The 12,655-nt window shown below is 55.3% G+C and overlaps 4 protein-coding genes across 4 annotated transcripts; all 4 read left to right on the top strand.

Annotated features, from left to right (window-relative positions):
- Window positions 1-836: 836 nt before the first annotated feature.
- On the top strand, window positions 837-2,590 carry F5144DRAFT_494590 (uncharacterized protein; the record flags this gene model as incomplete). Its single annotated transcript, XM_066786043.1, has 4 exons — window positions 837-1,214; window positions 1,347-1,442; window positions 1,501-2,148; window positions 2,210-2,590. The coding sequence occupies 4 exons, from the start codon at window positions 837-839 to the stop codon at window positions 2,588-2,590; spliced, it is 1,503 nt and encodes a 500-aa protein (XP_066641009.1).
- A 1,937-nt stretch (window positions 2,591-4,527) lies between these two features.
- On the top strand, window positions 4,528-8,179 carry F5144DRAFT_279005 (kinase-like domain-containing protein). Its single transcript, XM_066783686.1, has 5 exons — window positions 4,528-5,764; window positions 5,830-6,029; window positions 6,085-6,244; window positions 6,311-7,049; window positions 7,107-8,179. The coding sequence occupies exons 1-5, from the start codon at window positions 4,964-4,966 to the stop codon at window positions 7,991-7,993; spliced, it is 2,787 nt and encodes a 928-aa protein (XP_066641008.1). The 5' UTR covers window positions 4,528-4,963; the 3' UTR covers window positions 7,994-8,179.
- Window positions 8,180-8,877: 698 nt separating this feature from the next.
- F5144DRAFT_535374 (uncharacterized protein) lies at window positions 8,878-10,750 on the top strand. The gene is made up of 4 exons (XM_066787035.1): window positions 8,878-9,149; window positions 9,215-9,339; window positions 9,404-9,979; window positions 10,035-10,750. The coding sequence occupies exons 1-4, from the start codon at window positions 9,086-9,088 to the stop codon at window positions 10,308-10,310; spliced, it is 1,041 nt and encodes a 346-aa protein (XP_066641007.1). The 5' UTR covers window positions 8,878-9,085; the 3' UTR covers window positions 10,311-10,750.
- Window positions 10,751-10,972: 222 nt separating this feature from the next.
- F5144DRAFT_621762 (uncharacterized protein) lies at window positions 10,973-12,012 on the top strand. Its single transcript, XM_066792077.1, has 3 exons — window positions 10,973-11,680; window positions 11,740-11,796; window positions 11,849-12,012. The coding sequence occupies exons 1-3, from the start codon at window positions 11,110-11,112 to the stop codon at window positions 11,980-11,982; spliced, it is 762 nt and encodes a 253-aa protein (XP_066641006.1). The 5' UTR covers window positions 10,973-11,109; the 3' UTR covers window positions 11,983-12,012.
- Window positions 12,013-12,655: the final 643 nt, after the last annotated feature.

Here is a 12,655-nt window from a genome sequence, read left to right as displayed (position 1 = left end):
GTTTGTCGGCCAGTGATATTCAACAATCCCAGTTCCATGGCACCATGAAAAACCCCCCCTCTTCGTGATGCCTGTGACCCTCTTCCTCCTCCTGCATCTCTTTTCCTTCGCCTCCTTCAATCACCGAGGAGTTCCGTCACTTATCCTCTTGGATCGGCCGGCGCTGTTTTGATTTCGGAGGCTCTCCTCCTTTTTAACGGCCGGGTCTTTTCCCTCTTCTTTTGTTGGTTTCTCCTGCTCCATCTCCTTATCCTCATCATCGTCGTCGTCGTCGCAATCCAGCCATTGTCTTATTCGTCGTCGTCTCCTCCACTTCACGGTTCCAAACGCACTCCGGGTTTGGGCTTCGCATTCCGTGTTTTTAGTTGCACGCCGGCTCTGTTCTCAATTCGCTCTACGGCCCTTTTGAACGGTTGGAGACCCTCCGCTTCGCTATTGCCACGCCGATACACTCGGGTCTTCTGTCCCTATTTGGCGCCCAGGTTTCTCCTATCTGCAAAAGCGAAATCCGAAGCTCCCAGCTGTTCTTGGCTCTTCATCCCATTTGTAGCAACACAGCGGCACTGCTCGTGGGACTGCTTCGCGACAGGAAACACCAGGTTTTGTGTTCAGTGTCTTCTGCCCTCGCCTCGTTTTTTTCGCCAGGAAAAAGCCTTGCATAGCTCGAATTTTCTTCGCGCTCGCTGAGATAGGCAGGCATCCAAGCAATCGTCTGCAGTCGCCGTGTCCTCAGTGGGGTTTACGCTGCCAAGAAAGGCCCTTGGTGCAATATATCTCCCATTCGTCGCGGTCTTCTGCTCTTCCGTCAAGCATCCCAACGCAACAAGTTCGCAAAGATGGCTGACAACGGTCCTCCCTCGGCCTCTGGCCAGCTCCCGCCGCCGCCGCAGCCCAACGCAGGTGCGCCTGGCTACGAGAATGGCCAGAACCCCGGCTCGAACCCGTCGCACCTGCCTCCCCCCCCTCTACATATTCCGCAGAACAACAATCCGATTCCGACCGCGATCACTTCTCCCATGGGTGGCGGCGGCGACAAGAGCGGCATGATGTCCCCCGGAAGCGGTGGCCCCTTCGGTCGCCGTGCTGCCCCGGAGCCGAACAAGCGTGCGCTGTACGTCGGAGGCTTGGACCCGCGCGTCACTGAGGACGTCTTGCGTCAAATCTTCGAAACCACCGGCCATGTTCAGAGTGTCAAGATCATCCCGGACAAAAATGTAAGCTCATCTCAACCTTCCTCCAACCCCGCCATTTGGAATTGGCCCACTCGATTGAAGCCTTCGCACCTCTCCCATATTTCTTTTTCGCTTCGTTTTTCTATTTGGCTTGAATGCTGACCGATTTTGGAGGCCAAGGGTTACAACTACGGTTTCGTTGAGTACGACGACCCCGGTGCCGCCGAACGCGCCATGCAGACCTTGAATGGCCGCCGCGTCCATCAGTCGGTACGTTCATCACGACATGTGCGGACATAAAACATCGGTTCTAATATGCGCCGTATAGGAGATTCGCGTCAACTGGGCCTACCAGTCGAACAGCACCAACAAGGAGGACACTTCGAACCATTTCCATATCTTCGTCGGCGACCTGTCGAATGAAGTCAATGATGAAGTTCTCCTTCAGGCCTTCTCAGCCTTTGGTTCCGTTTCCGAGGCCCGTGTCATGTGGGACATGAAAACCGGCCGCTCTCGCGGCTATGGCTTCGTCGCCTTCCGCGAGCGCCCGGATGCCGAGAAGGCCCTGAGCTCCATGGATGGCGAGTGGCTCGGCTCCCGTGCTATCCGCTGCAACTGGGCCAACCAAAAGGGCCAGCCGTCCATGGCCCAACAACAGGCCATGCAGCAGATGGGCATGACCCCGACCACGCCGTACGGTCACCACCACTTCCCTACCCATGGCGTCCACAGCTACGACATGATCGTCAACCAGACCCCAGCCTGGCAGACCACTTGCTACGTCGGTAACCTGACTCCCTACACTACCCAGCAAGACATCGTCCCGCTCTTCCAGAACTTTGGCTTCGTCGTCGAATCTCGTTTCCAAGCCGACCGCGGCTTCTCGTTCGTCAAGATGGATACTCACGAGAACGCCGCCATGGCCATCTGCCAGCTGAACGGCTACAACGTCAATGGTCGCCCGCTCAAGTGCAGCGTAAGTACTTTCATGATATCATCTCGGGCTGGCAGGCATCAAGGAGCTAACCAATGCGCAGTGGGGCAAGGACAAGACACCCAGCCATCCCCAGCAGTTCGACCCCAACCAGCAGTACAGCCCTCAGAGCGCGCAGACCCCTGGCTACCCCGCTACGCCCTCCACGTATTTTAACCAGTACGGCAGTGGTACGTATCCCCGCGAGGCTGCTGCTCCGAACTCGGTAGTTAACGCCCCCGTAGGTTCTTACGGTCCGGGTCAGCAGCCGGGCTACGCCGGTCCCCAGGCCCAGTCACCGGCCGGCTATGGCGCCCAGCCCATGGGCTACAGCGGTCCCCCGAGCGCTGGCGGCTATGGTCGTGGCCAGCAGTCCAACGCGCAGTGGAACCAGCCGCCCCCTGGCCAAAACTTCAACAACGGTTTCTCCGGTTACCAGGGTTAAGGGTGACATTCCCTGAGTCATCCACCACGACGTCTACACCAAACATACTTTTTTCATCGTCCCGCTTTTGTTCACTCGTCTTGCTTTCCTTCCATCGTCTTTCTTTAGAACAGCGCCGATGCTGGAGGTTGCAATTTTTCTCAACGCCGAAATGCCTTTTCATGATCTGAGGAACTTTTCAGGCAGTCATTCAAGTTGATTATGGGGGGGATCTGGTCGGGAAATCGAGGGTCTTTTGCTTCTTTCGTTCGGTGTATTACGTTTCTCGCTCCCTAAATTGCGTTTCTCATGGTCGTCACCGTCCTTGTCATCGTCTTCGTTTCCCGGTCTTCTTCTTGCAGTAATCCCCCACGGGCATGATCTGATCACTTGCTACGGCATTTTTTTTTTTGCCTTCTCTCTCTCTCTCTCTTCCTCTCTCCCTCTCTCTCTGCTTGTCTCTTGCTCAAAATTTTCAATTCTCTCGTGATTTTGCGTTTTGGTGCTTCGCCGCCTTCTCTCTTATGCCGTGCGCTGGATACCACTTGATCGAAGTACGGCACATGTTCTATTTGCCTGCCTAGCCGGCCACTTTTTCCTTGGGCGGAATGAGCTAACGATTTCCGATGTCAGTCAAACTACTCTGGATAGGTCTGCTTGCACAGGAGTATCAGGTGGTTGAGGGATTTCTCTTTATTCCTATCTCAATGCGCGGGACGGAGTCAAGGACCGTTATCTGTTCGAATGCGCCAAACAAACGCCGCCGATTCCAAATCGTAAAGGGGAGGATTGTTGTCGCTAGTGGCGGGGAACCGCTGAGCCAGGTTTTGCAACCTGAGACTCCATCTTCGAGGGGGGCTACCTGCTAGGGTTTTGGTGATGGTGGGGGTTTTATCTATGGAGGGTTACCTGGGATGGGCGAAGACTAGCAAAACTGGTGTTTTGGAGAACGAAGAATGAGAAGTTCTTGGTTACTGCCATCTCACGCTCCCTCCTTATTCGCCGTTGATGAGTGACATCTAGCCTTATCCAACATGTCTAGCAAATGCCATCGGCTGGTCTCATTAAAATCATAACATTACCAAAATAGGAAGTTATACCGGTAAGATTTGTGTACATCAATGCAGGCGGGGTGGTGGTGGCGACACGAATTGAAGATTGGGCATCAACGGCCACCAGCCCCTGGGTCGGCGCGTTTCCAGTGGCCAATGAATGTCTCCCCCGAACAGTAACAAAACCAAAGTTTCTCTCTATTGCAAAGCTCCTATTGCAAAGCTCTCGCACATTACCGGATAGGAGGTACGCCAGCAGCTTGAAAGTTTCTGCTCCGTTCGGCAACCCGATTTTGTTTCACCGAGTGCCTCTGTGCCGAGAACAACAGATAACTAGGTAGTTAGTAGCGAAGTGATAAGTCCTCGGCCAGATCAATTCCCAAATCTGTATGAATAGGCCAGGATAGAAGCTGCGCATCTCTATAGCCTCCGATTCATTTACAATGCCTGCTAGGAAATCAACAGTTTCTACTGTGGCTATGCAATGATAATAGCCTTTGGAAACGTTTCGTCTGCGGTTTTGGAGGGCAAAACGGCAAGGCATCAGGAAGATCGCAAGTGAAACCGGAACACAGGGACCGCCGCCTTGCAAACCTGGGAAGTCTAGAATCGTGACAAGCCAACCCTGCCTTTTCATGGTTGGATTATTGCGCTCGGTTGGTCTGGAGTGTTTGGGAGCGGCGTTTATTCTTTGGCTCAACCTACCTCGCTCGCCTGAGCTGCGGGGGCTGGAATGCCAGGCCAGTGCTCATGAAGTGGTGAACTTCGATTTGCAGGGGTATCCGGGCCAGGGCCGACGAGTTTGATCTGGTCGAGCGCCGCACAGTCGTCATCGGTTGTTGTCTCTCCTGTCGGGCGGCTTGGGGAAGCTGCCTGAACCCTTTTTTTTTCTCCTTTTCTCCTTTTTCTTTTTTTCTTTTCCCTACTCCCACCCAGAAAAGTCGCGAGTAACATACACACAATAAAGATCTCGGCCGCACTCGTCTTGTGCCACTCGACAGCGGGAACTACCCTCCATCCGCAATCCTTTCCCGCCCCAGTAACTCTCCCCCTCGTTTCTCTCTCTCAGTGCTGGGCGGGTCTCTCACAGCTCCTGCCAAACGCGTCCACACAAGCGCCCTTTCCACCCCTGCTCCAGACCTTGGCTGGCTGCGCGGTGGATAGTGGATTGTGGTAGACCCGCTTTCTTGGCTGGAGCGGGTCCCCCTCCCCTCCGCACCAGAGCCCAAGGACTCCAAACTCATTTACCTGCCTTGCTGCGACACAGACAAAGTACAGCACTCACCATCACAACACATAATCCGCGATCCTTGTCGTCCCGTCGTTTCCAGAAGCAGCAGCCATGGAGCAATGGCAGGCGTACAATGACCCTGCCAGCGCCGGCGGCCAGCGACGGTACAATGGAAACACCAACAGCCAAATGTCGCCGCGGGACTTTGGTAGCGGCGCCCAGAACCCGGCGCAACAGCCCCCGGCGGGCTTCAAGTACGACAACTACCAGGGCGGCCTGAATCCGCACCAGACGCCGCCGTCGGCAACGTCGCCGATGGCGAGCCCCCTTTTGCACGACGGTAACGGCGACGTCCCGATGCAAGATTCCCATGATTCCTACGCCACCCTAAACTCGAGCGCTAAATACCCGATGCGGCCGCATCATCAACAACACCCCTCCAGCGGTCGCACCGCCAACCTCCAACAAGAGCCTTCTGCCGCCGCGCAGCGATACTCGCCCATGGAGGTTTTGTCCCCTACGTCGCCATACGGCCCCAAGTCTAGCAGCGCAAGCCAGTTTTCGCAACAGCCCGCGCAACGGCAATCGCCCACCCGCTCGTCGGACTATGCCCCGCAACAGAGCCCTTATTACAATACCCGTCAAGCGGCACCCCAGCTCCCTCCGACCAATCCATACGGCGGCAGCCAGGATTCCTACTCCCCGTCGACCATGACTCCCATGGACGGTTCCTATGTCGATCCCAAGTCGCCCAAGCGTGCCCCGCAGCCGCAACAGCAGCAGCAGTCGACTTTGCTGGACAGGGGTCCTGTGCCTGAGTTCAAGCGCATTCGAGCATCGACAGATCTCAAGCCCAAGGTCAACAGCCAACCTGCATTTCGGCGAGCCAACCCCGAAGGTGGTTTTCTCAGCGTTAGTCACTGGTCTCCAATGCGCTACATAATTTGTCGCCAGATTTGCTAACCCAACCATCCCAGCCTCTCCAAGCGCTCACGGTGCAACTCCCAGCTACATACCGAATCTGCAACCCCGGCTTCAAGTACGAGTCGTCACGTAACCCTCGCCGTGTTTTGACGAAGCCGAGCAAGGGTTTGAAGAACGATGGCTACGATAATGAGGATAGCGATTACATCCTCTACGTCAATGACATCCTTGGCTCTGAGGAGGCTGGACACAAGTACGACTTCTCTCCGGGAGTGGACAATGCAGTGGCTAATATTTACCCTGTTAAGGAACCGATATCTGATCTTGGATGTTCTTGGCCAGGGCACCTTCGGCCAGGTTGTGAAATGCCAGAACATGAAGACCCAGGAAGTTGTTGCTGTCAAGGTCATCAAGAACCGCACAGCATACTTCAACCAGAGCATGATGGAAGTGTCGGTTTTGGATTTGGTGAGTCGCTGCCGTGCCATTATTGTGCCATTGTTTCCAGCTGTTCTCAACGCTAACCGAACGTAGCTCAACACCAAGCTGGACAAGAACGACGACCACCACCTCCTGCGGCTCAAAGATACCTTCATTCACAGACAACATCTGTGTTTGGTGTTTGAGCTGCTCAGCGTGAATTTGTACGAGCTTATCAAGCAGAACCAGTTCCGGGGTCTCAGCACAACTCTCGTTCGCGTTTTTGCTCAGCAGCTTTTGAACGGCCTAGCGCTGCTCAACAAGGCGAGGCTGATCCACTGCGACCTGAAGCCGGAGAACATTCTCCTCAAGAACCTCGAGAGCCCAATCATCAAGATTATTGATTTCGGTTCCGCATGCGATGAACGGCAAACAGTTTACACATACATCCAGTCCAGGTTCTATCGCTCACCTGAGGTCCTGCTCGGCCTGCCATATTCCTCGGCCATCGATATGTGGTCACTGGGGTGTATCGTGGTCGAACTCTTCCTTGGCCTGCCCTTGTTCCCAGGTTCCTCTGAGTACAACCAGGTCTCCCGGATCGTCGAAATGCTTGGCAACCCTCCAAATTGGATGATCGAGATGGGCAAGCAAGCTGGCGAATTTTTCGAGAAGAGGCAGGATGAATTCGGCCGTCGAACTTACCACCTAAAGAGCATGGAACAGTACTCACGGGAACGCAACACAAAAGAACAACCCAGCAAGAAGTACTTCCAGGCCAACACATTGCCCGAGATTATCAAGTCATACCCGATGCCCCGGAAGAATATGAAGCAGTCGGAAATAGATAGGGGTAAGTTGTCACTGCCTATTGCTGTCTAGAGAACATAGGAACTGACCGTAACCACAGAGATGAATAACCGCATTGCCTTCATTGACTTCGTCAGGGGCTTGCTGACTATCAACCCCCTCGAAAGGTGGTCGCCACAACAGGCAAAGCTCCACCCTTTCATTACACAACAAAAGTATACTGGCCAGTTTGTGCCGCCCATGAACCTCAAGGCGAGCGCCCTCAACCGATCACCAGCTCCCGGCACACAACAACAAATACAAGCCGAGGCCCTGAGCAAGCAAAGGGCCCAGGCAGCTCAAGCCCAAGCGCAGGCAAGCACAGCAGCGCAAGGGGCCTACGGGTCTATGGGTGCCGTGCAGTATCAGCAGCAGCAGCAGCAACAGCAACACCCGCAGCAACAACAACACCAGCAGCAGCCGCAGCAGCCGCAGCAGCCGCAGCAACAGCAGCAAGGGCACCCACAGCAACCACCGCCGCTTTACGGGAACAACAACATGTACACTCCAACAGGCGCGCAGCCAGGGGCGCCGCCCCCGTACAGTGGGCAGCAAGGTGGATATGGCCAAATGGGTATGGCACAGGTATCCGTGCAAATGCCGCCGGCCAACTATGCCCAATCCAACCTGTACGCCCAACAAAACCGGCCTAGGCAGCGCGCCTCCACGATGGAGCAGCAACAGAGCGGCATTCCCGCCGCGATCCAGAGAGTAGCCAGCCACCTCGACCCGACGCAACCCATTCGGCTCCAGCCCAGCCCGGCGTACTACCCACCCCCACCAGAAGGTCTGGCAGGCATGGACCACCAGACAGCCAGCAGGCAGCCAAGGAGAGGGAGCCGGGCGCAGCAGGGTGGAAGGGGCAACAATCGCGACTTTATCCGGAATCTGGAGGCGCGCACGATGGAGGAGGGATTCATGGGCAGTGGCCAGAGCCCTTGGCATTAGAATTGCTGTCCGGAGTGCTAGGAGAGTGGGTGGCAGGCTGCGAGTTGGATACGTATGGTTTAAGCGAGAGACACGAAAGGGGAAGGGAGGGGGGCTGGAGGACGGGCATGATGTTACGGGTTTTCCCTTCCCATTGATGCAAATTGCAACTGCAATTTTTTTCGGCGTTCCGAGACTCGTTGCTTTGCTTGCTTTCTTGCCTACCCTACTAGGTTTAAAGCTGCATTTATCATTCGAGTCATCACCATTGTCATATTATTGGTTGTCTTTCTTGCCACGCTGTGTTCGTTTTTTGAAGTTTGCTTGGATGGGTGATGATGGTGGGTGGATGGATGGATAGTGGGGGGGCAACGAAAAGAACATGGGCGGAATCAACATTGGGGCGGCGGCACAAACACTTTTTTGCCTTGTTGTTTACTATGTATATGGCTTATACTCTTCTTCTGTTTGTAGCACTGGCGGCTTTGGTTTTGATGTTTCCGCCGCTCCGCGTTGACTCCATCTGAATAAACGGCAATGGGAAAAAGATTGAACAAGAGAGATATATATTGATAACTAGCTTTTGGAACGCGGTTTGCCTGCCTGCCTACTTTCATTGCGCAGGCCGTTATTCATTTTTTCAGGATTGAGGGACAATACGTGTGGATAAGACTACAATAGTGGTATCGTAGTTAAAGAAATGGGTAGGTGTAAATGCAAAGAGGTGCGGCCTGTTGGCAGAGAATATTCTACCATTGAAATAGTTATCCAGACTCTTGCTCTGAGGGTCGAGTTGAATGCATGAGAATGCGTGCAAGGACACTGTGTGGATACAGTGCGGGTATTCGCCAAGACTCCAAGTTGCTTTTAGCTTCGATCTGTCGGCGGGCCGCAGGGGGCGAATCCTCGCTGGCGCGCGCCAGAAACACGGTCCAGCGACAAACCGCCCGCAGCCATTGTTAGAGAGAGCGCCAGCTGCAGACTCGCCTTCAAAAAACAAAAGCTCGTCACGGCATTCTATTTTACAACACCCTACAAAGAAACCATCCCACTGCACCTGCATTTCGACATTCTATTCACCCGACCAACCAAGTTACCGAATTGCACAGCAACATGGTCGCCAACGGCAAGAATGGCGGCAAGGGCGCCGCCGACTTGGAAAAGATAATCCACGAAGGTATGCAACCCAGCGCGCTCACTTCTCGGACGCCGAGCACCCAGAACCAACCATCCACTTCATAGCTCGCGATCGAAAGAAGAACGAAGCGCTTGCCGCCAGGATATTTGGCAAAGACCGCCGCTCGAGCACCCCCGCCTCCAAGCCGTCCCTCACCGGCAGCCTCGCCAGCCGCGCAGGCGTGAAGAAGGTTCGTTTGCCTGATTGACTCCCCAATTGCCCTATCCCACCCCGCTAACCTTTTCCCCCGGTAGCGTGGCGAGCCTACTAGCCGCCCGCGGCATAGTACGGGCAACATCAACGGAGAATGGACGCACGACCTCCACGAGACACAGGCGCAGGGCCCCAGGGCCAACGGTCGAGCTAGCGGTAGCGGTGCCGGCTCCCTCGCCGCACGCATCACCGACCCGAATGCACCGCCGACCGGACCAGCGAGCCACAGGCGCCAGACGCGTCGCGCCGCCCAGGTCGCACAAGCCCTGATAAGGTCGGAACTGCAATCATCCCACCCCCGGCAGCAACAACGTTCGGCCCACCCAGAGACCGGTACCAACGGCGCAATCCCGACAGGGCCGAGGGCCATGGCGAAGCAGACAAGCGCATTCAACAAGGGCATGACGATCCGGGGTTTGGCCGGCCCATTTGTCGTCATGGCACAGAACTTTGCCCCCGGCACGACGGCGGCCGATATCGAGAGCGCCGTGACCCCTGTGGGTGGTATCGTTACCAGCTGTCGCGTGGTGAAGCAGCACCCGTTGGTAATTGCGGAGATCGTTTTCGAGAGCAAGGAAGGTGCCGACAATGTGATCGCCACGTTCAACAACCAGACGGTATGTCGCTCCCGCTTCCCGACGTTTAGGCGGTTTTGAAGGCTAACTGTACCAGGCCGATGGTCGCGTCCTGAACGTCTACCCCAAGGTTGGCAACACCCCCACCGCCCCCGTCAACCCAGCATCAGCTCGCGCCTCGTCCGACAACGAGATGGTGGTAGATGGGTCCTATGGCTTCGATGAGCCAATGGATGCGGATCCCCAAACCGCGAAACAACCTCCCACGGGCCCGGCTGCGGGAGTTGGCAGTGGCTTGTACAGCGACAACCTCGTTAAGACGAACCGCTGGGGTCGGGGTTTCAGCCGGAATGGACGCTTCAGTGGGAGATAGAGCGTATCACCTCCATGGCCGCTCTGGTATCGACCCCCCGCGCATTGAATATGCCGATAGATCTTCGAGTGTATGAGTCGCAGGCATTCTTCCTTTTCTAGTATTTGGTGGTGGAACTGGGTAATCACGGGGAGCCTTGGGGTGCTGGGAGAGTGACGTTATGTTGATTAAGCACGGCGTACATTGGCGTTTCAGGTCCCATGGTGGGAAGGTTTGGAAATGTCGAGGGCTAGAGCAGCAGGCGGACAGATAATGCAAAAGGCCGCGGGTGTGCATTTGGCAAAATAAACAACAAGAAAGAAATGACGGCATCCAACATCGCCCATTTTCTGAATCTAGCGCCATCAGCTCCGCATGTGTGTTGACAGCGTCGGATGATGTTTTGGCGGACGAATATGGGATAATGCAGTAGTAGTAAGTAAAAATGTGACATGTAGGCGGAACTTGAACCTCACCACACCTTGGGGCGACCCCAGGAGCACCTTCCTCGTCACTCATGGAAATCAAGCTCGACCCTCTTTCCGCAATCAGCATATAGTGCCTTCCGTAGTTGGTGCGCACGGCGTTGCCTGATTCATTTATCTGGGAAGGTTATCGAAAGAACGGGGCCACGGTCTTCGCCCTCTTCCTCGGCGAATGTCCGAGTCGGAACCATCATCCATTCTGTTATTATAGTGTGTAAGCCAACTAGGCCTCACGTTGTTATCATTACTCGTGGAATTCATCTTCCTCTTGCTTCTCCAGTTTTACTATTGTATCAAATTCAATCTTAAGAGTAAGGAGGCAGGGTGTTTCCAACATGTCGGCCACCCCCGACTTCGTCGGCCCATCGGACCAGGCAAGCCTCGAGACAAGCCTCAATACAAGCCGCTCCCGGAAGTCCATCGTTGCTAGTCTCCGCCACAAGACATCGCGACTCCTTGGTCGCAATGCCACCAACAACGCCACAGCGGACAACACTCCCCAGCCCCTCCAACCCGAGCCGTCGAAGAGCAAACGCGGTTGGTTCCACTCGGTCGGTTCTCGCTTTCATCGCCATGACCACATCGCTCTCGGATCGTCAGAGTGCTCCCAAGAGATTCAGGTTGTGATGGAGGAAGCACCTCAGAAAACCGACTCGCCTTCTTCCCCTGAGACCACGCCGCCCCGGTCGCCCATGAGACGTCGCCGTTTCAGGAGTCGTCTTCGGCTGCATTCTCTGCCCGCGAGGTTCCGCCAACGTGGCGTCTCCCTCTTTAGCCGATCGCCGTCTCTTTCGGACGAAGACAAGGAGAACTTTGTAGTTGTGGCTGCCCCCGCGCGTTCAGGGGAAGGTTCCAACACCGGGAGCTGGAGTTCGTTTCGGTCTGGTGTCCAAAGAGCTGTTCGGGGTGAGTAGTCTTGTTACCCCTTAAATAACTCGCGATAAAATGTTAAAAACAAGGCATAGAAGTAGTAGATAGCAACTTCCGTTTCTCTGAGGAACGTAGCCACAACCACCAACACAGTGAGCAATCAACGCCCAGCCACCACTGCGCAAGGTAGCTGACCTATATTAGGTGGCCCACTGCCCCGGCCGTCACGCCCGCCCCCCAGAGTTCCGCTCCGGACGCTCTGGACAATCATGTCCGCGGACTCCTCCGAGTCAGTCTCTACCCGATACCCCTTTTCAAGCTACATATCTTTGAACTAACTGATATGACCCCCCTTTTGCAGAGGCCATGACCAACCTCAAAGCCGAACCGCTGAAAACCAAGACCAAGACCCAAACCAAGGCAGAGAACACTCGCCACCCCTGAAAAGATACCAGCTCTCCTCTCCGGACTGGTCACCAGATTGGTCACCGCCCTCTTCGCCAACTTGCCTCCTCCCTTCGCCCTCATCCCGCCGCAGCAGCGAGCCTTCGTCCCCGGGCGCTCTAACCCATTCCGGTTCGACTGTGGACTCGTTTTCGGTGCTCACACCTCACGGTTCCCCCAGTCCGGCCAGCACCACAAGTCCGGTTAGTCAAGTTGATAGCTTGGATGTGGCTGGGGGGCAAATACAGGGGGATAGGAGAGAGGATGGGGAGGATGTGCCTGGGGTGTTGGGTAGCGATGGGGAAGTGGGAGGGGAGAGAGTTGGGAGTAGGCATGAGGTGGAAAGACCCGGGGTTGGGTCGATATGGGAGGGAGCTAGGTCGAGGGTTGTCTCGAGCCCCGCTGCGGTTGCTTGAGGAGACGTGGGCTTTGGCACGAAGAGTGGGATAACATAGGATTACCCAGCATTGATATAGATGTTGTGATAACAGTGTTCCCGGGGCGGGCTTGGTTCTGTAGGATTATGAAATCGGACTGGGAGAGTTTGAATAGAGATATCAAAAAGCC

Source organism: Chaetomium tenue (genome assembly GCF_020726465.1).
Source record: "Chaetomium tenue strain MPI-SDFR-AT-0079 chromosome Unknown F5144scaffold_5, whole genome shotgun sequence".
Taxonomy (NCBI): domain Eukaryota; kingdom Fungi; phylum Ascomycota; class Sordariomycetes; order Sordariales; family Chaetomiaceae; genus Chaetomium; species Chaetomium tenue.
This window is presented reverse-complemented; position numbering and strand designations above follow the sequence as displayed.